At 42.9% G+C, this 25,376-nt stretch overlaps 1 protein-coding gene across 2 annotated transcripts; it reads right to left on the bottom strand.

Annotated features, from left to right (window-relative positions):
• Positions 1-527: 527 nt before the first annotated feature.
• Positions 528-5,331, bottom strand: LOC117454289 (scaffold attachment factor B1). Of its 2 annotated transcripts, none has more exons than XM_034093471.2 (7): positions 5,243-5,331; positions 4,367-4,489; positions 3,931-4,072; positions 3,703-3,811; positions 2,511-2,651; positions 2,167-2,352; positions 528-1,684 (listed from the first exon to the last, which is right to left on the bottom strand). In XM_034093471.2, the coding sequence occupies exons 1-7, from the start codon at positions 5,277-5,279 to the stop codon at positions 1,580-1,582; spliced, it is 843 nt and encodes a 280-aa protein (XP_033949362.1). In that variant the 5' UTR covers positions 5,280-5,331; the 3' UTR covers positions 528-1,579. The 2 variants fall into 2 exon arrangements, with proteins under 2 accessions (XP_033949362.1, XP_033949370.1); XM_034093479.2 differs by having other exon boundaries at positions 2,561-2,651.
• Between the last annotated feature and the right edge of the window lie 20,045 nt (positions 5,332-25,376).

The following is a 25,376-nucleotide window of genomic DNA, read 5'->3' as shown; positions in this document are numbered from 1 at the left end:
TATTTGGTTTAGGTAATATAGTGTACATACCCAAGAAGTAAGAAAGAAGTAGTATACTCCCAAAGGTAACATCAGTAAAAGTGGTGATAACACCGTGAAATACTGGATTGGATATTATCAGAAAGATTGTTCAATATTCCCTTGTGTATTATTATATATATTTGAATGTTAATATGTACAGTATTGGTACATTATTAAGGAAAAATATCAAGTTACTTTTTGCACCCTCAGGCAGTTTCAACAAGCATCCTATTACCTGATAATATGTTTGTGTGTAAAATCTGAAAAATAAATATAGTGGAGGAATACATACAATACAGCACTCTTGAATCGAGTAAAGGAAGACTTTAAATTAGCATGACATGCTATGGCAAGTGTCTAAGATGGAATGCCGACCAAAACATTTCCAATCATACTTTGTATTATGTAAATGAGTGTAGATGCTATTGAGAATTGTGAATCCACACAAACATAGCTTTGTTTTTAATTTATTTTCAGAATAGAAATTAGTAACTTTTTCTTTACATTCTTTCATTCTATACAACATCTGCTATGCTATGAGAACTTAGAAGAAAAATAACATTTATATGAACAATAAACAGAAAGTCACATGTGATAAAAAGTAGATTATGTAATATTGCAAATGTATCTAATGACAGTTAACTATACCTGGGTGTAACACATTCAACTGAGGACATACATTAGTCTCAAAGCTAACTTATAGCAAAAATAACAGTTATTGACATCAGTTTAAAAAAAACGTTATAGTTTTTATACAATCTACTGTATGGACGCCCATTTATTGGCTTTAATTGCAGTATAAAAGTGCCTTCATGTCAATGTGCGGTAGATTCCCAGTCAGAGACATTTTCTTTAGTTTGACTTCAATTTAACCAAAATCTATTTAAAAAAAAAAGTTGTGGCTAAATGAAGCATATATAAAGTAGTTTATATAGTAAATGCTAAAGGGTTTCAAAAGATAGAGCATCCTGTTAACATCATTGTCAACTACAGGAATAAACAACTTTCCTTAGTTGTTCCTCAATTCAGCACCACAAAAAGCTGTCGATCACAGTGTGAACAAAACAACATAACAACAACCCGGGGATCCTGCCCGTCTGCCAGATTTGGCTTCACCGATTCGGATCGACACACCTTTCTGCATTCCACTCCTTAGGTGACACTCAATTGCAGCACCTCTATTTCTTTAAACAGGTTATGCTATGAGGAAGAAAACAAAGGGAGTTTGTGTGTATCAATATGGGTCAGCTCAGTGAGGCTGGCAAATATTGCAGCTTTAAACACTGTCTGCAGATTGCTACTTTGTGCACCAAACACACTTACAGTTAATGCCTACAGACACTCACAACATTTGTTTTGCTGTTGTGTCATCAGCAAATCCTGTATTACTGCCCTCCATTTTATTTGGTTATTTTACAACGACCTGCATTTAACAACCTACAATTATTGATGTGTTCACTTCCCTTTCCGAAGTTTTCTTCCTCTTTTAAGCAATCAACCATCGTTTTTCCCCGTATTGCATTAAATGCAGTTGGTCAGCTTTTCAGCACCTTTTCTTTTAACAGGTCCAAGATGACCTGCCGCTCCTGGCTCTCCAGCTCAAATCTCCGTTCTCTCTCTTTTCTCTCAGCTCCAAGACGCTCCCTCTCCAGACTGATTTGACCTAAGAACAAAAAAAGGGAAATTAAATCTGTGATTCAATGCCATTTAAAATTATGACAGCATACCAGTTCAGAGAATCTTTGATCCTTTTTAAATGGACATTGTATTTTCCTGAATTACTTCACTGTCATTGATATATGAGATGTTCTTTCTTAAAGTACAATGGTTCCTATTTTCTTTAGCTGCCCATATCTCAGATTTTGAAAAATGAAATAACAAATTATTTAAATAGGTTTTTTTGGTGTTAGTTTAGTAACAATTCCCTCCTAAAAAAGAAAGACAACTCAAAAAATCAGACCCCTTTTAGTTACAGTTGATATCATTATTACTTCGTCTGAAACACCTGCAACCAATTTTATATCAAAAGTACCCAGTAATGCTTTTTTGTTATGGATACTCTAAAAGTGAAAAAACATTTAAAAGGAAAGCCATAAGACAGTGTTGAATTTAAATAATACGACAATATTTTTAGAAAAATCGTACTCCTTTGAATCTCCAGCTCCTCCCGGCGCAGGGAAAGCTCCTCCTCTCGTAGCCGCTGCTCGGCTTCTGAGCGTTTCTCCAGGAAGCTGAGGATCTCAGAGTAGGTCTGGCAGCAGCACTGGCAGGGCTGCTTGGCTGTGGGCGCTGCTGAGAGCTCTGCCATCTCCTCGCGGTCCTCTTCTGGTTCTGTTGTGACAGTAATAATGTAAACATGCACATATTTCTGAAGGGACCAGACAACTACAACATCCATTAAGCTGGCAGGGAGAAATTACTGAAGGACACATGGGAAACACAAACACTTTCTTACACAGACTTTTTAACTGTTGTAGACATGATGTTACCTGACTCGGGTCCTGTCCTGTCCTGTCTTGGTGTCCGAATGAGTTTTTACCTGTAGTGTGTGTTTGTGTGATGGTGATGTTGGGTTTGTCCTGCTCAGGTAGAGTTAGTTCTTCGAGGGCTCGCTTTCTTAGTTCATCGTCCTAAAAATAAATTAAACATCACATCGATAACATTAACAACATTGAGAAGTAAAATTATAAGCGCCAGCAGCAACTTTTACCAACAGTAGCCGTATACGTTCTTATAGTAATGTCAATACTAGAGTTGTTGTAGCAGCAGTATTAGTGGTAGTGGTAGTACTGTATCGTCAGATTTGGAGTTAAATTGTGACTGAATGCCACCAAGAGGACGAAACGGGAAGTGGTAAAGTAGTTACAGAGAACATAACAAATATCCGTTGACTTCAATGTCCTACTACTCTTGTGAAACCTTAGTTCCAATTACAGTATCAGAAATTAACAAATAATCCAAAAAAAAAAAGCTGCATTGACTCTAGTTGATCAGATAATGGGCATCCTGACTCTAATTACCATGTGTGGAGTGAGTTTCAAATATATGGATTAAAATAAAAAGGTGTGAAGCAAGCTAAAACATGTTGTGTAATATATATCATCTGAGACAATATTGACTCTACCATTGGTTCCCAGAGAGGCATAAAATAATATCAATGGTCAAATGTGTATTAATAGACAGGAAAATAAGAGAAAAGTGCTATACTTGTATTATACTTGAGGGTTTTCTCTAAACAAGCTATTTTCTTATGTGAAATTCTGGATATTTTTGTTTCTTATGGCCGCTTACAATTATTCAGATAAAGTGCTCACTACTTACATGCCACGTGAATATGGTCTTACAATGACATTGCTTCATTTTAAGGGGTTACAAGCTTAAAAGGTTTGGAATCACTGGACTTTACAGAAATATTCTGTCTTTTAAATATTCTTGTCAGTCTTTGAAATCATTATAATTGAGCTCAATTGTCCTTGGCTGAGAACATGTTATGTAAGTAAGAATTACTGTATGCTGCAATATAAAGGGATTTCCGCTCAAACCTGTGTGATGTGTAACATATAAAGTTGGTGTGCCCCTCCAAACCAGCTCTAGGGCACTAAAGCATCCTCTGTAAAGATGCATCTCTTGTTCTGGTAGTGTCATATCGATTTAACTTCTCTTCTCAGCAAACAAACCCACCTGGTACTTTGTGTTTTCCCCGCCGGCCAGAAGCCCCTTCTCCGCCTCCAGCTCCAAAACCTCATGGAGCAGGTCTTCCTTTTGAGCGTACAACCTCTCTGTTCCAAATCTGAGCATACCAAAAGCACACAATCATTAAACTTCAGTTTGTTTCACATCTTCAAGTCATCACATATGCAGATATTTACTAAGGAAACATTAACGTTTACTCCTAGAGACTGAACCAACCTGCGCAGACTGGGGAAGTCTTGCTTCTTGTAGTAGTCCAGCAGCAGCATGGTCCTCTCTCTGCACCTCCTGGCGTCCACCTCAAAGTTCTCATCTTGTAGAGCTGCAGTGATGATCTCACCAACACGGGCCCAGATCCGTCCTGATTGAAATGAATGAGTTTACAAAAGTATGAATATGTAGTATGGAAGAAAAGGGCCATTCACTTTGTAGCTCATCACATGTTCCTATTGATTGGTCCCTGTTGTGTGATGAATTTCTTGTGTGATTGTTGGATGATTTAACAAAATAGCAAAGAACACACTTAGGTAATAATAAACCTTAAAGTTGCTATTATTGTTTTACATGAATATGGTTTATATCCCCATTTGTTTTGCAGGAACTGCAGCTCTCTGCATCTAGAGTTGTTGATTGTTCTTTTAAAAACAGGAGTCACCTGGCTCCTTTGAGGCGAAGGGGTTCTGGGCGATGACCTCTCGCAGAAGGATGATGTCATGACGAGCTGAAAAACGAACCTGGCGCTTGCGTGGAGCTGTGGCGGTGCCGGCGAGGGAAAACCCTGAAGTTAGGAATAGATACTGCATAAAGTCATACTTTGAAATACAGTAAAGTGAAATAATGAAAAGAGTACATTATTGACATTAAGGGTCTAGTTCCTAAAAAGTAAGTTAAAACACACAATTATATAATAATAATAATAATAATAATTGTGTTATTATTATTATTATTATTATTATTATTAACATTACAGTTCAAGTCCTAAACGTGGGCGTATGTTAGTGCTTTGATTCTTATTCACCTGAATCATAGCATAAGGTCTTTAATACAAACTGTGGCATATTTTACAAATACATTACCATACCTACCATACATATAACTAACAAACCAGATACTAAAGTACTCTGTACAATGACAATAAAGTTTAAAATGCTGACTAATAGATGTTATGTTGGAGAGTAAGTATGGCCTGTGTTCTCGGTGCAGAGGTAAATGTGACAGCAGTTTCAGTGGCAGGACTGCTGTTTGACAGATGACAGCAGCTCTCTCACGGCTGAGCTCCTCTGTGTACAAGTGCCAGGCAGCAACCGGTAATCTGCAGCTACACGAATGTAAACACAGAAAAGGGAGAAAATAGCCTGTAAAACACTGATAGCCGTGTACACAGAGGCTACAGCACGTACAATGCCGGACCACGCGTCAGAGGAGGAGGAGCATTTGCGCACGAATCGAGAGAAGCCACAAACGCCGTTCTAGAGATGTTAATATAAGTGGTAGAAAGGCGGTTTGACGTGGAGCTGGTCATGTATCTCACCGTTGTTGATCGGTAGTTCCACCACTACCCGTTCCATGTTTCTGTTCGGTGCATCCGGGAACCGGCTGACGCGCACTGCACACGTCCAGTCACCAGTACAGGTTCCCTACTGACGTGTAACTCAACTTGGCGGAAAACCAGATTCTGGCAAGACAGAGTACCGTTCTTCACTTTCAGTGGCACTTACTCCATTTGGCCACAAGATGGAGCCAGAGAACTGCTGTTCAATGACCCTGAAGAGGAAAAAGCACCACAAATCTTCCACTGGCAATTAACTCTTCAGTGAGACGTGTTTCCTCAAACAATGGGAATGATTACATTCACTAAAAAAAGAATGGCCCCTCAAGGTTACATTTCTAAAAAGATTCAGACTCTGAGAAAAGCAAAGATTCAAAATTCAAACCTTATATATTTATATATTTGCAAATAAAAAAGTACTTGAGCTCTTGTGAACAGTGTTTAGCACTAACTAACCACTAGGTGTCCCCCAAATGATTGAAAACATTTGTATTAATGCTACATCATTTGTATGTTAAACTTCTCATCCTCAACTTAAAAAGTACATGTGTAAAGTCATTGGCCAATACCTTAACTCCTGCAGTTAGATTTGATTGCAATTTGGATTCTCATGGTCACCTTTACCTTTTCACACCAATGGGGGGGGGGGGGGTGCTAGCGGAGCCTCGCAGCGGCGAAACCGTGCCGCGCCACACTAATTGCACCGCATAAGCACATAGGTGCGCCACATTTTCGGCTCAGTTGAGGCCCCCTCTGCAAGATGAGGCCCCCTCCGCCAGGTGAGGCTCCACGCAGTCTGCATGATCGGCCTGTAGGGAGGGACGGCCCTGGATATGTGCTCTTATCTCTCCTACCTTTATGCAGTTATCAAGATGTTAATGAACACTGTCTACTATCTTATTGTATGCAGTACAAATCCCCTTTAGGTGACTGTCAATTGATGCCTTTCTTTGGTATTTAGAGAACCAAAATATAGAAATGTAATACAAAGGGAACAGCTTAGTGCTCCAAAAAAGGAGAAGCTGTTTAACAATGTTGAGCATGGACTTTTTACATTAGGATATTAATTAGCAAAACAAGGGGAAATAAATGATTGATTAACAAAGTCTTTTAAACACATTTTGATGAATGTGAATGGTATGAAAGCTAATGAATACCTTGTAGGTGATGTTCTAGGGATTCAAATGCTTGTTAGCGACTGAAACTTCTGTTATATTCAAACAGAACATTACAAAACTGTACTCACATTTCCATACGTGATGTTTTGTTGATCATTGCATGCAACAACACGAGAAAGCACTTCATTATATTTATTTTGGCTGTTATTTAACTCATAACCTCTATCACAAATGTGTCCTTTGCTTTGGTTGAAAATTACATGTTTTATCCCTCGTGTGTTGCAATTACTTGTTGTTGCTAAGGTGATTATGCAACCATGATGTTAAAAATATCCAAGAAACCCTTCTAGCCTTCAAAGCAACATGGAAATTTAAACAGTGAATGCTGCGCTTTATAATTGGTCTTATCCTCGAGTTCTGGTATGGCAAATAATAAGGATAATGTTTAATTGAACTTCTGTTTTGGAGGATGAAATGAAACCCCATGAATCCTGTGCTGGAACACTCTGTGCTCTTTCTGTTTCTGTGCTAATCTTTTATTGGACATTCAGATCATCACTGCGATATAATACATATTTATTTGCAGTGCATGCGTTTTTTATATGTACAAAAGTGGTCGGGCACAAAAAACTTAGATGTCTATACGCTTCTGCAGTGAGGTTCATGGCTGGTGAGGCACTGGCTCTGACTCTTCAGGTTTACAAATATTATATTTTGACCTAAATCAAAATATAATATTATTTTCAAAAAGCTTTTTTTGTCTGATGCTTCAATTAATTTTAAACAGACAGTTCAACAGAAGGATACCCAAAAAATATAATTTTATCATTTAAATATTGAATTGTTCTCACTTAGTAAGATCCCATTTTCAATAAAATTGCAGTCTTACCTTGACTTGAAGATTAAGTCCATTTTGCTATCCTTCTGCACAAAAATCTCTATTACTTTTTTGTAAAAGTCCTCCTTATGTTCTTGTAGTTTTAAAAGTCTATCATAAATCTAATCTAATCAATAGATTTATGATTCAAAAATTATAAAAGTAGGGTAGACATGTGGATATTATCCGGCTGAACAAAACGTGCATTTATCTAACAGGTTTGTTTCCCACAGATCTTATTTGGAGCTATTTTCTAAAATCTTATGGAGAAATCTCATTGCTTTTTTGTCGAGGGAAGCCATGCGCAGCTTACTTCCGGGTTTTAGGACGCGTCACTGCAGCTCTCTCGTCTCCTCTTCACACACCACACTTTTCGCGGCACACGTATTTACAGCCAATCAGCTCTGAATTATGTGAGATGACGTATGGTGGGGATGGCAGCACTATGTCATTATTTTTTTGCCACACACATTAAATAGGAACATATTCTGAGCATGCGCAGTGTAGTTTTTACAGTCACCATTGACTTAGACAGTGAGAGGGAGGGGCAGGATCGGGTTTTGTCCCACATGGCTCTAAACAGCTCAATAGGAACACACTGTAGACACTAATTAGAAGAACACAGACTAAAACAGCAATGTACAGACGAATCAGATGATTAAACATGATCTTAAAATATATTTAATATGTTTTTTAATTTATTTTTTGCATTTTTTTTGCATCATTATTTTTACTTTCTGCTGACACTAGGTGGGGCTGTCCCCCTAATGACCAGTCGCCACTGTTTATTTGGTATATTTGCAGTCAGAAAAATCTACTGCAGTCATAAAATATATATATATATATTTCATGCATGTAGTGAAATATAGACCTGTATGCCATACCTCAATCAATCAATCAATCAATCAATCAATCAATCAATCAATCAATCAATCAATCAATCAATCAATCAATGTTTATTTATATAGCCCAATATCACAAATGTTACATTTGTCTCAGTGGATTTCACAGTTTGTACAGAATATCAGTATGACAATACGACACCCTCTGTCCTTAGACCCTCACATCGCACAAGGAAAGACTTCCGGAGAAAACCCACAGTTTAAAGGGAAACATGGGAGAAACAGGGGGTTACGTATTGTAACCCTAGTATATAAGCACAGGTGGAGCCCTCTACTGGACTCTATGGGTACTACTCTCTATCATGCTGTGCGTGCTTTCACCTACGGAGTTTACGTAAACGTAGCCGGCCAATCGGGGCGTGCCTACCTGAATGCGCGTGCAGGCCCACAGTATATAAGGCGGCTACACCCGCCGCCCACTATCCTATACACTCTTCAGCGAGCGGACAAGGAAAGACAGGGCCCCCAGGTAGAGGGCTCTGTCTGTGCTTATATGCCTAGGGTTACAATACGTAACCCCCTGTTATATTTCACACAGGCTCCGCCCTCTACTGGACTCTATGGATACAGTGGGCGGAGCCCCGATGTATACACGCCCTGTCATCCAACAACATCGACCCACCACACCGTCCCTGACCAGCTTTTGGCTAACATCATTGCATCCCCACTTCCTCCCATCCGGTTGTAACCGTAGAGAAGTCGGGGCCGCAATTTGGATAAGGCACACTCACACACGCTTACTTCGTGTAGAGTGTGCATGGAAAAGATCTGTGCGGAGACTCCGTCTGGAGCCTACCGCGCACCATGTTCCCCAAGTCCCTCAGGAGCATGGGAAAACATAAGTGCACCACGTCCCCCACACTCACGCACGCTCCGTGTAGAGTGGGCATGGACAATAGTGAGGAAGGCTCTCCCAGCCTGCCTCCAGCCCTGTATGGGGCTGATTGCGCACCATGTCTCCCGAGTCCCTCAGGAGCATGGGAAAACACAAGTGCTTTATGTCCAGGGGGGGGGGGGGGTCAGACACCTGCTGACCCACAGCCACCCCCCCCTCTCACCAGTCATGCGTTGCCTCGGCAAGCACAGACGACGAGAAGGAGCCAGACATGTCCAGGAGATAACATTTTATGAAGGAGCCTGGCGTAGACCAAGACGCCGCCGTGCATATATCTTCTACACTCACGCCGCTGAATAAGGCTGTTGACACAGCCACAGCCCGTGTAGAATGTGCACGGACCCCAGTGGGGAGGGCTCTCCCCGCCTGTCCATAGGCATGTGTAATGCACTCGCAGAGCCATCCTGCTAGGCGCTTCTTGGAGAGAGCTTTTCCAGCCACACCATCCCCAAAGCACACAAACAGTTGTTTAGTGCGCCAGCCGTGCGCTCTACATTGCATGCTAGCGCCCACACTGGGCAGCGGAGGTGCAATTTAGCCTCCCTGGCCCCAACATGGGGTGGAAGATTAAAGCCACCTAACTGAATAGCCCTTGACCTGAAGGAAGTTCTCATACTCTTAGGAGTAAAGGAGGGGTTCGGCCTGAGTGTCGCCCCGCTACGGTCACCCCGGATCAACAGACAGCTTGGGTGCACCGACAGAGCGGTCAACTCAGACACTCTTTTGGCCGAAGTCAAGGCAAGTAGCAATGCTGTCTTCCATGACAGTGCTTTCAGGGAGGAAAGCTCCAGAGGCTCAAATGGTTCTGTGACCAGAGCCTCGAGCACCAACGGCAGGTCCCACTGTGGGGCTGAGGCGTGCACTACCTCCTGACCCCCTGCAAAAACCGCGTCATAAGCGGCTGACTGAAGGCTGACCTGCCTCCAAATTCCTCATGGCAGGACGAAATGGCTGCTGCATACACCTTTATTGTGGAATGAGCCAGCCCCCTGTCCACCAGTATCTGTAAGTAGGTAAGAATAGAGCCCAGCGTGCACAACAGAGGCTAGACTCCTTCCTTCACACCATCGCCGGAATCCCGCCCACTCTGGCCTGTAACAGGCCTGCTCTTGCTGCTTCGATAGTCTGAATAACGTTGTCAGACAGCCCCACCTGTCTCAGCCTGTCCCTCTCAGGAGCCAAGCCTGGAGAGGTTGGCCCAGAGTGGGTAACGCCCCTATTGCACCTGCTTCCTGAGACAGCGCTCCCCAGACCTGAGGAATCGCCCAGGGCTGGCCCACCATCATCTGTGTTACCCCCACGTACCACGGCGCCAGGCGGCGATCTGGGGCCACCAGGATGATTGACAGCTGTTCCCGCCTCACCCTCTCCAGGAGGGGGGGGATAAGGCGCAGCGGTGGAAAGGCGTAAAGCAGCTTTCTTGACCATGGCTCGTGTGCAAATGCGTCGACCCCCAAGGGTGGGTTGTCCCACCGAGCCAGGGAGAACCACAGGGCACAGTGGCTGCTGCGCCGATTGGCGAACAGGTCCACCTCTGCTCTCCCGAACTGAGTCCAGACCTGCTTCACCACCTCCGGATGAAGCCTCCACTCGTCTGGCAGGGGTCCGCCTCTTGACATGAGGTCGGCCCCCCCGTTCTCCCGCCCAGGGATGTGCAGGACCCTTAGAGACAACACAATCTGTGACACCCACTGCCACAGGTTCTCTGCTGCGGTCAACAAGGCTATTGAACGCCACTGTGGTGCGGTTGTCGCTCCTTACTAGCACATGTTTGCCCTGTATTAAGGGTTTGAAGTGCTGTAGGACCAACATCACTGCTTGCAGCTCCAGGAGGTTGATGTGCCGCGCCTCTGCCAGAGGCCAGCAACCACCCACAGCTCTCTATATACACACGTCCCCCCCATCCTGTCACTGAAGCGTCTGTGAAGACTGTGATATAGGAGGTCACTTGCCCCAGTGGAGCTCCCCTCCGCAGATTCTCTGGGGATCCCCGGAATCGGAGGTTGCTCTCTACTGAGGGGGGGATGGTCACCAGACGTTGTTTGTGTCTTTTGAGATCTAAACGAAGGCCGATAAACCACCTCTGTATGCGACGTGCATGCAGGAGTCCGAGTGGCACTACGGCGTGAGCAGCTGTCATGAAACCCAAGGTCTGCATGATGGTCAAAGCTGTCACTGTCGCCCCCTGACGCAGCCTGCAGACCGCCCGCAACAGGGACGCCTGTCTGCTTTCTGTCAGGGTGGCCCGTAGCCTGCCAGCATCGAGCACCACCCCCAGATATTCTACTTGCTGTTGAGGTATGGGGGAGCTCTTCCAATTGATCGCAAAACCTAACTTGGTTAGATGAAGAATCAACTGGGCTGTGTGAAACATTGCCCATTCCCTGGACCTGGCCATGACTATGAGGTCGTCCAGATAAAAGAACACCCTCATGCCATGGTCGCGCAGCGGCTGCAGCGCCGTTGCCACACATTTGCTGAACGTGCGTGCGGATAGGGAGTAGCCGAACGGCAGCCTGTTGTACTCGTAGGCTACCCCCTGGAAGGCAAAACGCAAATACTTCCTGTGTTTTGGGGCAATTTCGACATGAAAGTAAGCATCCTTCAGGTCAATGGTTGTAAACCAATCGCCCGGCCGCACCAGCCCCATCTGTTTTATAGTCAACATGTGGAATTTTCTGCATGCAATGTGCCGGTTCAGGCCTCGAAGATCCAGAATGGGCCTGAATTCCCCTGTTTTCTTGGGAACCAGAAAATACAGGGAATAATGCCCCTTCTCTCTGTCTTGAGGGTGCACAACAGACACTGCCTGTTTCTGCAACAGGGCCTGAACCTCTGCTGAGAGGAAACCTATCTCCTCTTGGGATGACAGATTTGCCTCTCTTATGCCTCTGAATGGAGGAGGGATGCTGTGGAACTGGAGTGAATAACCCAGCCTCAGTGTCCTGTCCATCCACTCTGTTAACACACAACTGTCTTTCCATTCCCCATAACATTGTGTTAGGGAATGTGCCATCAGCTGTGGAGCTACAGCTATAAAGCTGTGATACTCCCTGGTGGCCCACTCCGCCGTTAAACCCTCCATAAAAGGATGTTTGACCCATGGGGGGCTGACACAGAAAGGGCCGTTTTCTCACCAGTTTTTCAATAATGCCACTGAGGTCCCTGAACGCCCCACAGCCGGCTCTCGCGAGAGCTCGCGCTCCTCTGTAATGTTGTTTTCTCTCATTAACCGGAGCTTTTACACTCGGCGTGATGTGTTTTCTAACAACCTCACGCCGCCCTTGTACCCCATGGATGTATAATAAGAACTGGATACAGCGTGGGAGGCGGGGGCCTCATTCCTATGAGAGTTGCTCATTAGCGCATGATGATAAAATGGCCCTACTTTTGAGCGAGCGAAACGCCACAGATTACCCGGCATGCCTGAGAAGTACCCGTATGTGCACTCATAGCGCATGCGCAACTTTAACCAAAATGCTCGTTCACATCAAGCACGTCAATTTGCGTACACGTAACAGCACTCTGAGCGGGCGGCGCACCCCAACCCGCGGCCCTCTGCTGACGCGGGACCGGGGCAGGATTTCTCCGGGATCTTCCAGCTTGGTTTCGTGGAGCCCTCTGGAATCGCCGCGCAGAGCTGGACGGGTGAGCAGGAGAGGAAACGGAAGCTATGGGAGCCGAGGCCCTGCGCCTGTCTCTCCTTGTCACTGTTGGTCCACGCTCGCCCCGCTGAGGGAGAGCCAGCGGCAGCATCTGGCTGAGCTGCTCTCTTTCCTCCTCCAAGCGGCGAAAGCGCTGTGTTACCGCGGTAACGGACCCAAAGAGCCCTGCCGTGGATAGGCTATGGGGGCTCCCAGGAGATCGTCACGGTCCGACCTAGACAATGCCGTGAGTCCCAACCACACATGTCGTGACCCCACTGTGGCTAGGGACATCACACGGCCAGCTGCAGCCGCCACACCGTTCACCAGATTATTAATCTGTCCGATGCAGCGGTCCGCATAATTGGCCGGGTCACCCTGAGACGAGGGGGCGGAGGTTTCTGGTTGAGGGGTAATTAGTGATACCCCCAACACGCCCAGGTTGTTGGCCGCCGCGGCCATCTGTGCCCCGAGGCGGAATATCCTATCTAGATATTCCAACGCCTCACGGTCACGAGGCAGCGGGGGCAGGGGCCTTCTCCCCTCTGCCCAACCAGCTGCCTGGGAAAGCAGATGGGCCGCCAGGCTCTCATCTAAGGGGGGCACACCGGGACACACTGAGTCCGGTTGGCCCTCTAGCCTTAGCAACCCCGTCATGCCGGTAACCGAAGCTCTCGCTCTGAGAGGTTGCTGCCACGTCGCCTCCACACACTGCCATACGTCCGGCAGCAAGGGCGAGACAAAAGCCGGCTGGGCCGGCTGGACCGGGCCATAAAACCCCTGGCGGAGTCGGCTCACTGGGTGGTAGCGGAGGAGGAACCGTCAGGCCCGCACGCTCCGCTGCCATGGCCATCACCAGCGGGAAATCCTGACAAACAGATCGGTGTGGTGGCCCCACGTTGCCAGAAACACCTGACAGCGAAAAGTCCTCCTCATCTTCTTCCTCTTCGACAAGCGGAGCAGCACGGCTGGCCGGAAGTGCGAAGACGAAAGGTACCTCTCCGTCCTCCTCGTCCATCTCCACCACCTCCACATCGCCTCGGTCCGGATCATCCTCAGGAACGACATATTGTGCCTGCCGGAAATTGGTGTGTCCCATACACCAATCTTTTCGGTCGTGCCGACACTTTCCGCCATTCCAACATGTTGAATCGGGAGGCTGTCGGCCAAAGAAATCACTCTGATTGGCTGTTCAGCTTAGCAAATCAGTGCATGAGAAGCGAAACGGAAGTGAGGGACCCAAACAAACGATTAAGAAGGCAAATGTGAGATTTCATTTAACTCCAGCTCTCGACACAGGTTCGGGAAAGCCCCATGAGCTTCTCGCTGTAGAGTGAAAATGGAACCCATACGCTATTTGTTGTTTGTTTATATCACGCAGTCTGTTCTTCTTCTCTCGGTGTATTACGCAGTCTGTCTTCCGGTTGTTGCCTCTTATGAAAGACGAATACACACTACCGGATTTTAACATCCATGTTGACAACCCCCAGGACAGAGGGGCTAAAGAACTGTTTTGTGTTCTTGATAGCTATGGACTGACTCAGCATGTGACGGAGCCCACGCACAATAAGGGGCACACTCTGGACTTAATTATCTCAAAGGGTCTGAATATCTCTAAGGTTGTGGTGACTGATGTTGCGCTCTCTGACCATTCCTGTGTTTTCTTTGAGAGCTCTATTTCTGTTCACACAAGTGTTCAAAAAGAGGTAACCACAAAGCGATATTTAACTGAAAATACTAGGGAAATGTTTACTCAGAATTTTTCTTCCACACTTGCCCCTGCTAACATCTCAGTAGATGAGCTAGTAGATCATTTTAATTCAAAAATTAAAAATGTTATAGATGCCATTGCTCCAATTAAGGTAAAGGAAGTGACTGGGAAGAAAATATCTCCATGGAGAAAGGCCATGACCGTTAAAACAGAAAAAAGAGAATGTCGAAAAGCTGAACGCAGGTGGCGAAAAACAAATCTCCAGGTTCACTTTGAAATTTATAAAGAGAGACTTGGCCTTTATAATTTGGAATTGAAAAACGCACGACAATCATTCTTCTCTGACATCATTACCAAAAACAAAAACAACGCACGTGCCTTGTTTGCTACCGTCGACAGACTAACTAACCCCCCAGTGTCAGTAGCCTCTGAATTTCTAACCACCAGGGCGTGCAATGATTTTGCCTCCTTTTTCACTGACAAAATTCAGAAAATCAGACAAGCAGTCAGTGCCTCTGCATCAGGAACAGCAAATGTGCTGTCTCTGTGTCCACTTAACATCAATTCAGACATCATGACACAATTCCATCAGATTAATGATAAAAACCTAGAGGACATTATACAACTTCTGAAGTCCTCCGCCTGCTGCCTTGATATTATTCCAACAGGATTTTTCAAAGATGTTTTGCCTTGCATGGCCTCAGAACTACTTCATATAGTAAACAAATCTCTTCACTCAGGTATTTTTCCACAGGCCCTGAAAACTGCAGTCATTAAACCACTCTTAAAAAAGAATAATCTAGATGCTTCAGTAATGAACAATTACAGGCCCATATCAAACCTGCCATTTCTAGGTAAGATCATTGAAAAAGTTGTTTTTCAACAGTTGAGTAATTTCTTGCATTTAAATGGTTGTTTCGATGTGTTCCAGTCAGGCTTTCGTCCAAACCACAGCACTGAGACTGCTCTTGTAAAGGTCTTTAACGACATCCACTTAAACACAGACAGTGGCAGAACTTCAGTGTTAGTATTATTAGATCTCAGTGCTGCGTTTGACACTGTTGACCACAGCATATTACTAGACCGACTGGAAAACTGGGTGGGACTTTCGGAAACAGTTCTAAATTGGTTTAAATCCTACTTAAAGGATAGAAACAACTTTGTTTCTATAGGTAAATACACATCTGAGTTGACAAATATGACATGTGGGGTTCCTCAAGGCTCCATCTTGGGGCCTCTTCTCTTTAACATCTACATGCTACCACTGGCTCAGATAATGAAGAACAACAAAATAAGTTACCATAGCTATGCAGATGACACACAAATGTACGTAACAATTTCACCAGGAGACTATGCTCCAATTCAAACACTGAGTAAGTGCATTGAACAAATCAATGACTGGATGTGTCAGAACTTTCTCCAATTAAACAAAGATAAAACTGAGGTAATGGTCTTTGGAGCCAAGGCAGAACGTTTAAAAGTTAGCGCTGAGCTTCAGTCTGCAATGTTCAAACCAACAGATAAAGCCAGGAATCTAGGTGTAGTCATGGACTCTGACCTGAGTTTCAAAAGTCACATTAAAACAGTTACTAAATCAGCCTACTATCACCTAAAGAATATATCTAGGATTAAAAGACTAATGTCACAGCAGGATTTGGAAAAACTTGTCCATGCCTTTATCTTCAGTAGACTCGACTACTGCAATGGTGTCTTCACAGGTCTCACTAAAAAATCTATTAGGAAGCTGCAGCTGATTCAGAACACCGCTGCTCGAGTCCTCACTAACACTAAGAAAGTGGACCACATCACTCCTGTTCTGAAGTCTTTACACTGGCTTCCTGTGTGTCAAAGAATAGATTTCAAAATATTGATGCTGGTTTATAAAGCACTGAATGGTTTAGGCCCAAAATACATTACTGACCTCCTGCTAAACTATGAACCATCCAGATCTCTCAGGTCTTCAGGGACTGGTCAGCTTTCTGTCCCCAGAGTCAGAACTAAACATGGTAAAGCAGCGTTCAGTTATTATGCTCCAAATATCTGGAACAAACTCCCAGAAACCTGCAGGTCCGCTGCAACTCTTACTACTTTTAAATCCAGGCTGAAGACTTTTCTTTTTGTCGCTGCTTTTAATTGAACTTTTCATATCTTAAACTGCACTGTAACTTTTATCCATGTACTTTTTCTAAACGTAATTAAACTCCATGACATTTATGAGAGGGACTGCTCGAAAGCAGAGATATTTGGAATATCTGGCATCGACGGATGAAAAATAGTGTTTTGGTAACACGGAGTGTTTTGGTAACACTTTAAAGACTTTGTTATGGAAGCAAAGCAGGGGAGGGGGTGTGTACAGCCTCCTGAGGGTCCGATTGTGGATGTCATGCGAGCAAAATATGGTGAAGAAAGTCTGTCTAAATTAAATCATATTTTAGACTGCACTGTAACTTTTATCCATGTATTTTTCCTTAATGTTTATTTTATTAGCACTGTAACTTTTATCCATGTACTTTTTCTTGTAATGTTTAATTGAACTATTCATATTTTAGACTGCACTGTAACTTTTATCCATGTATTTTTCCTTAATGTTTATTTTATTAGCTTTTCTTTTTTAATGCTTAATGTCTTTCATTTCTTTTTTGTAAAGCACTTTGAATTACCCTGCGTCGAAAAGTGCTATATAAATAAACTTGCCTTGCCTTGCCTTACCGCCGCCTGCTGGTAAGGAGAGTTATTGCCACTCACGCATGTGCAGTTCGTACGTGCTACTTGGCCGTCGGCTGAAGTCTTTGCGGTGTGTTCCAGTGCTACTGTTGGTCAAGACGCAAGAGACACGAGGCGACACAACAGTCGTGTTCCATCGGGACGTGTTCTTTGGTGTCAGTTTGGTGTGGCAGGGCCTTAAGAGTCTCTTGGGTTGCGGTCGAATAGTCCATTTTGCGTAGGAACCTTCCTAACGGAGTGAAATGACCCGGAAGTACCTCAGTGGCAGCCATGATAAGTGCTGTTCGAATTCTCTAGATCAGGGGTACTCAAATACAAATCTTAAAGGTACAAAATAAATGTTTCAATAAGACAAAGGTCCGTTTATTACGGTCATTCAAACTTTTAAACAATTGCAACAAGATTCTTAACACGAGGTTGCAAAAACAAAAATAATCTGTATGCAGCAGTTTGCATTGTTATTGTGTCTGTGCTTGACCCCTCAGAGTCGCAGTATAAGAGCTGCACAGTTATGAATAAAGGCAGCTGCACTCTTTTTCATTCAGCATTCCCATTATTGCTTTATAAATGTCTTGCCCCCTTGTGTGTCCACTGAGGTTCGTCAGGCCCAACACATCTTCAACAAACTCCCCCTTTGCCTCATCATAAAAACTGAGCATTGTCAGTGGTGTCAGTGGACTCACCCACAGCTAAGGGAATGCACTGTGCATTTTCTATTCCATCACAAAACTGATTAATCAAATCACCAGCCAGTCGTTATGTTCTTCTGGTTACTGTGGAATCTGAGAGGGGGATTTGCTTGATTTTACCTGTTATTTCCTCTTTTTGTTTGCCTTCAACATGGTCTCCATCACTTCAGTCATGCATTATTTTATACTTCAGTTATTATCCAGTGGAAAGTCCTTACCTACTGGCCTAGTTAAATCAAAGTGGTTACTTTCTGCTGGCTGGGCAGTGTAGTTTGTTTTACACACCGTCTTATTTGACTTTCTCAGGACTTAAAATTGTTTTTTGGGGGCAGACCCCCTCAAAGAAAAAAATATATTTACACACGTAAGGTCATCATCTTAACAGTTTTGTATGCTCATCCGTGAGCAGAGCATCAAGTTGACATGTCTATTACAGCTGAATGCGGCGATTACCATTTTGTTCAGCAAAACGCCTCACAAACGTATTAAGATCAACAGCTTTAGTGCGTTTTGATTCAATGCTGAGTGCAGCCACACTGACAGTCTCTTCTCTGTCAGTGTAGACCGCAAATACCTCATTCCTTCAGTGCTTGGGTCTGAATGCTTCTCATTTTGCGCCGTCCCGGTCAAATGAAATCGCCGCCAATCATATGTCCACGCTCGCGCTAGGACCGGGGGGAGGGGTTACATGACGTGCATCTTGTGCTGCATTCACATGCACTCGGACATTAGAGACTTTCTCTCATAAATTTCCGATGAGCCACAACTTTTCTTTCAAATCAAAGCTGCCAACTGGGGTGGCAGCTGGGGTGGCAAGACCTATTTTTAGGGTGGCAGTTGCCACCCCGGTAGGTGAAACTAGGCTACTAGCTACAGTACAGATGGAACTAGATGAGCTGTTAACTCTCGCTCTGAATTTTTTCTTTTTTTAAACTCTCGCTCTGACTCAGACAGGTTGAAAGAGACACACACATTTTTCCCACCCGCATTCCGCGAAGACCCGCCCTACTGTGCCTCTGATTGTTTGGGGGGAAAAAACGCTGACGGGATGCTGAATGTGATTGGACCAATGCGTTGACAGACACACACAGACAGTGGAACAGGACATGCAGAGCTAGTGATGGCAAAATGAAGCTTTGAATGAAGCATCGAACCACTTGGACAATTGTGTCGGAAATAGGTTCATTTCTCGAAGCTTCCGTTACAGCGACCTCTCCTGGCGAAGTGCAAGGCTGCAGTGGGTCGAACTTTGCCTTGAAAAATATTCGATGCACACACACACACTAAGACTGAATATCATGTTCTATTTGCAATTAAAGATTGATAATTGTGTGTATTGGGTTATTGAGAAGAGACTAGAGAGTGCTGGAAAAAGTTTTGGGCAGAGAGAGGGCCTTTTATCAGTTATTAAAGTATTAAAGTTGAAAAGCAATGATTACAAGTTTAACTATTCCGGCCTTTGAACCAGCTGCGCGGAAGTCATCTCCGCATCCTGGCCGCCGGATCCATCAACTGGGCTATCTATTCCTTAAACTATCGAAGTCTTTTTGTATTACTCATTGTCTTTTTGTTCACAACTTCTCGACATTTCGAAGTGTTTCACGAGCCAGAACGACCTATCTTTCTTCCTGGCTTCCTCTATAATGAATGATACAATTCAAATGCAATACCAACAACAACTCAACAGCAACAACGCAAACTACGACAACAACCCACACATTGCGCATTGTTTAGAGTGGTTATAAAGTGTTGAAGCGCTCAAGTTTGAAACTGTTTCAACCTGTCAGAATCGAGACGAAGCAGTGCATTGAATCGCGTGAATGGACCGCGAACCAGTCAAGTGATTCATTCAGGAAATGAAGCAGTTGCTGGTTCGGACGTCACATGTCACGTGATTTGAAGCAGTTGCTGCTTCGGACGTCATATGTCACGTGATTTGAAGCAAGCTTCGAAGCACTGCTTCTATGGAATAGGAAGTCCAGGGTTGAAGCTCCGTTCGAAGCTTCAGTGTCAAACTGCCATCACTATGCAGAGCGCTGTTTGCAGTCTATGGACATAGCAGATCATTTTGACTCGTTGCGTTGTGGTGATGTCTCGCAGATAACACAGATAATACATATGAAAAGTATAATTTGCTCAGAGTCCAGAGACAGTTGTGGTTCGGTCCGGATCCGGACCGGAGTCCGGACCGGAGTCTGGACTTTGAGGATGCCTGCTCTAGATGATAGGAAAGGAGGTTTCAAACTCCTTTAGCTTAGGAACCACTGGACCTTCCTTTACGAAAGGAGAGGAGAATATGCTGCCCCACAATGCCTTGCGGCTGCAGCATTTGCCGTCAAACAATAGTCGGCCGTTCACGAAAACAACCGATTATTATCGAGAAATTATATCATGAAAGTTACGGTGCTTATTAAGCATTTTAAAATGTATGTGGTAACTTGCCAAAGTGCTTTGTTTTGAATGTTCATCAGTATTATAATCAAAAAGAGAAATATGAACGTTAGTTTTGAGTGAAATTATCAAATAAAGTCAACATTTCAGTCTTTACTGAGCTGTGTGGGGTTTGTTAAACTTTGAAAAGATGTTTGAATGGTGATATACACAGTGATAGATGTTAAGGACTAACGTTTATAGTACATACATTTGTATTTATTTTAGGAACTTTTCATACAATCATACGTATTGGGATAATTTGTATTAATGTGGACCGGAGGGAGAGGGTGACGAGTATAAGTTTCACTTTCCTTTTTTATTTCAATTCCAACTTTGGTCATGAAGTATGTTTCTCTGTCGCCCACATTCATAAAGCATAAAGCAACAGCATCAGAGCACGGTGCAGAGTCTCTAGATGAGTTTACATTAGTCCGTTGTTCTTATTATACATCCATGTTGTAGTCCGCTGTATAGAAAACTGCAGTTTCCCCACAGCAGCAGACGCACATTTATGACGTCCGCTGGCGCATCATAAACACGTTGGATAGTGAAATGCAGTCGGATTCTCTAAAGTCTAAAGATTCTAAAGTCTAAAGATTCTCTAAAGTCTCTTCTCCTAAATCCTTTTGAATTCTAGCAATGTTCAACTTTTGAAGCTTCGACGGAAGCGTCAGCCAATCAAATCATATGCCAGTACAAACTCTAGCCAATCATACTGCGTGCTTGTGTGTCCGGGGCGGGAGATTCGTGTGAGATGAGCCTACTGTCATTGCTCCTATGGCATTTACCTGAGCAAACACACATTTGCATGACATTGCTGCATCATCATGAGAGGGAGATAAACAGAGAAGCAGGACATGGCAACCTATTCCATTGTAATCATTTGATTAGTTTGATAGAGATGTGGGGAGAGTGTTTTAAGGTCACATTTGGAGGGAGGAATGAAAGCAGAGATAGATAGAGAAAGTGTGCAGGGAGGATTGACTGTGGCATGAGTCATAGTTGTTTTGTTTTTTTTGAAAGAGAGGAAATCAGCTTTGTTTCCTGCATTGGTGACTTTATGAGAGAGTTAATGGAACACAGCAATGTTCCAAGTAAAGGGGCTGGGACTGCCCACGCTCCCATTACTGAGATATTGAGTGTTGCTATTATTTAGAAACCCCTGGACTGAAGAGAGGGAAACAGCTTGACTATTTAATGACAGAGGGTGGTTGGACAGAATGTGGAAGGTGTATGAAATGACTTTTATTACGTGTCATCATAATCATCATCAACTGTTATGCACTGTGATTATCCATTAACTCCTCGCTATGGTTATGCACATGAGAGAATAGAAAGTGGGCAGGCTCCAGCTGCTCGCTCACCAGCAGCTGGTTTCCCCAGTGTGTGGATGTCAGGGGATTGTTAATTGGACAGGACACAGAGTCCTGGTCCTGCTCGGATCAAAGAACTTTTACAGGAAGTGCCTCAGAGCAGATCGAACTTTATGAGATCAACACGAAGAGTTTTCCCTCTTAGCAACAGCCTGACTACTCTACAAATTGCCTAATTTCTACTCGTGCAGGGTTGACAAAAAAAGACATGTTTCTGCTTTGGACACACTTCTGTGAATCTGCTCTCATATTTTGCAGCACTTTTTATATAGTTTGATACTTAAAAGTTTAATACACTCAGTTGCTTTTAAGCACATCTAAAATTAATCCAATCGGACATAACAGTGCTGGAATACATGCTACCTTAAAGTGGACCTATCATGCTATATTTGAAAAATATATTGTAGGGCCATACCTATACAAAATATGTCTGTGCATTTTTTTTTTCAAAATACCAAACAGATCACCCATTGTAGCCATGCCTCTTACTGCTCATACCCCTCTTTTGAAGCCCTGTTAGAGAAAGGCGGATTTTGGGTCCTTAGCTTGAAAAAAAAGAAGAGGAGGCGGAGCTAATGCCTGATCAGAATTCTACTGGAGATAAAGTTAAATTCGGTTGTTATAAAACGCCATCCTGTTTAAACCACGTCAAGGATTATTTCTGAAATAGTATGGAGCTCAAATGCTTTTTCTCTTGCAGGTTTATCACAAGGTGAGTTCTTTTTTTATTTCCTGCTTTTTAAACACATGTGCTCTTCAGTACAGGTTAGCTCTGAGTGTTAGCGAGGCTTGCTAATGTAAACAAAGACGAGATTACGTCCAAAACACGTCAGGCATTGTTTCTGATAGAAACTTTCTGTGGGTCCGCCGACGTCAGTTCGGATGGACACGTCAGTTCGGATGGAAATCTGTATCTGCTCGTTATACACCTGTTTTTAGAGATTTGGGTACGGAGGAAAAGAGAGAGGGTTTTATTTTCTGACGCTGCGTGAGTTCCCCGACGCACCGGGGACACATATTTATGTATAAAAGACATCACAAAGTGCATTTTGCATGATAGGTCCCCTTTAATGATTGTTTTTTATTGGTTTGTGTGCCTTTCAATTGTTTTGTATTGTACAAGTCAGGTATTTCTGTTATTTAGTCAACCCTTATAGGGTGTACAAAATAATTGAAACGCCAGTTAGTTAAACATTAAAAAAGTCAACCTTAATGACTCAGAGTGTTCCATATTTTAATCCCTTAATGATCATTGAATCAATGTTGCAACATAATGGCAGCACATTAAACACAGAGATTACGATTTAACAATTTACACTGCGTAATAATGACATGTACATAATAATCCACATTTGAATTCCAGATAAATATAAAGATTAACCATATAAAGTGTAAAGGAAAAAAAATCTAGCCCCAAAATATAATCACATATTGTTTTTAAAACCGGAAAAAGCTTTGGAACAGATAAAAGCATAACATAAGAAAAGAAAGAAGAATATTAAACAAAAAGTAATGTACACAAAACTAAATATACCCCATGCACAGCTGTTCTTCTCTCTCGGGTGCCAACTGGTAGAGTGTAAACCAAAAATAAATCAAAGATCTCAAGCACCCCAGGATATTAAGATAGACACTTGCTATACCATGTTCCATCAGACCCGCTTTGAAGTGATTCTGATGAAATGCGAAATGCGTTTGCTCTTTGTTTTTGATTAAATCTGTTGTGGAACAAAAAAGTAAAATGTAATGTTTGCATGGTTGGTTAATCCTGAGGTTGTTAGCTGCTTTTACAAATATCAAACTGTAATGGATGTTTCTGGAGACATAGCAATTTATTTGTTAAGTTACTTCAAGGTTATCCATTTTAAACCATTATTTTCACATTTCAATATTTATGGAATCTGCTCTCAGGCCTTGAATGACTGTGGGTGATCTAGATGTCAGCTTAGATAGATAGATAGATAGATAGATAGATAGATAGATAGATAGATAGATAGATAGATAGATAGATAGATAGATAGATAGATAGATAGATAGATAGATAGATAGATAGATAGATGGATAGATACATTTTTATTTCGAACAAGTAAAATAAATAATTACAAAACAAAATAAATGTTGCAGTGCATAGTCATGTAAGAGAAATCAAACCAAAAAAATTACATTTATAACAACAACAACAGCATTAGCAACATAAACAGTGCCACATCTAGTGTTCGAAAAGGAGTGAGAAGAAGTATAACTTGTTTAATCTCACCCCCTTGTCCCTAAATGATTTATTTATAATCTATAATCTGCAATAATTATCATTTTGGCAGCTTCAACAGTTCAAAGAGATCAAATGGTGGTGTATTATCTGCAGTAAGTATAAGAACAGGAAACAATGACCCGTATCTATACAAGACATGAGAGTAAATAAGTATATTCTTTACCAGGCATTGCCAATTTTATTTTGTCTTCTGCTACCTTTCACACAGACATACGGAGCACTTGAGTCAATGTAAGATTACATCAAATGACAGTCTGAGGTCTGAGTTACACATTTGGTTTCAGCTAGTGTCTTCATGAATGAAAATACAGCAGGGGGAGCAGATGTTTACTCACAAGTAGCTTCCCCCCATTGTTTCCCGTAAGAAAGCCTTTCTTACCATTAGATTGGTGTCAGTCAAGTTCAACATCACAGATAAACTGACCAAGACCCCTGGCTACAGATAGCTACTGAGCTTCAATATCTGAACTGAGCTGAACATTAGCTTAGGTTAGCAGAGCATACAGACAGGAAGCAGGAGCAAAATTGCCTTATGCTTTCCAAAGTTAGTAATTAATAAGCTGTATCATATCTGATTGATCTTTTACACATACAGAAATGTAATAATGATATAATGTCTTTTTACTGTATGGTACATGCTGGAAACAGGGTTGTATCATAAGAGGACGCTAGGAAAGGTTCACAAATATAAAACTTCCATGGATTGAGCTTGTTGCATTTTCAATTTTACAGATGACCTTTGGTAAAAATGCTCTTTGGGGGATTTGTTCTTTACACATGGGCACTGAGGCACCTTTAGACCTATCCAGCCCTCCTAATACATCCATGTGCAGGGCATGTTAGAGTTTTCTAATCGCCACAAGGTTGCCAGGCAACCAGCAGCAAATTGACATGATAATTAGTAAGCTTTAGAGGTGTCAGTATGGGCGTATTTCTGAACAGAGAGCCAGGCTGTTTCCCCTGTATCTAATCTTCGTGCTTTATTGAGCAGCTTCTCATGACACTCTCAGCAGGAAAGGAAATATTTCCCAACTAGATCTCTTTCGCAGCGGCCATTATGACATATAATTGCAGGGTAAACACAGGTGTAATCAATAACTTTAATGGCCTTAGTATTGTGCATAAGGGCTCACTGTAATAGCTGTGACACTAAATCGAATGAGACCCTAATTAATCGTATCAATTCCACCTGTGTTTACCCTGCAAAGAAGCTGCTTTAAAAAGGGCATGTGGGAGATATTACTTTAACAAGCGATCTGGACACACACAGATGCCGACTTGCCATTTAAATGTAACTATGGCATGAGTCTACAGTGTTAACATGCTGATGTGGTGCTGTTAAATGTTTACTACGTTAACCATCATATCTTAACATACGGCCATCTCCTAGTTAGCACCAAACAAATCACAGCTGAGGCTGATGAAAATGTCATTTGTTTGGTATCTGGGCCCAATTCACATAATTGGAGACTGACGTGGTG

This window comes from Pseudochaenichthys georgianus, chromosome 1, assembly GCF_902827115.2.
Source record: "Pseudochaenichthys georgianus chromosome 1, fPseGeo1.2, whole genome shotgun sequence".
Taxonomy (NCBI): Eukaryota; Metazoa; Chordata; class Actinopteri; order Perciformes; family Channichthyidae; genus Pseudochaenichthys; species Pseudochaenichthys georgianus.
This window is presented reverse-complemented; position numbering and strand designations above follow the sequence as displayed.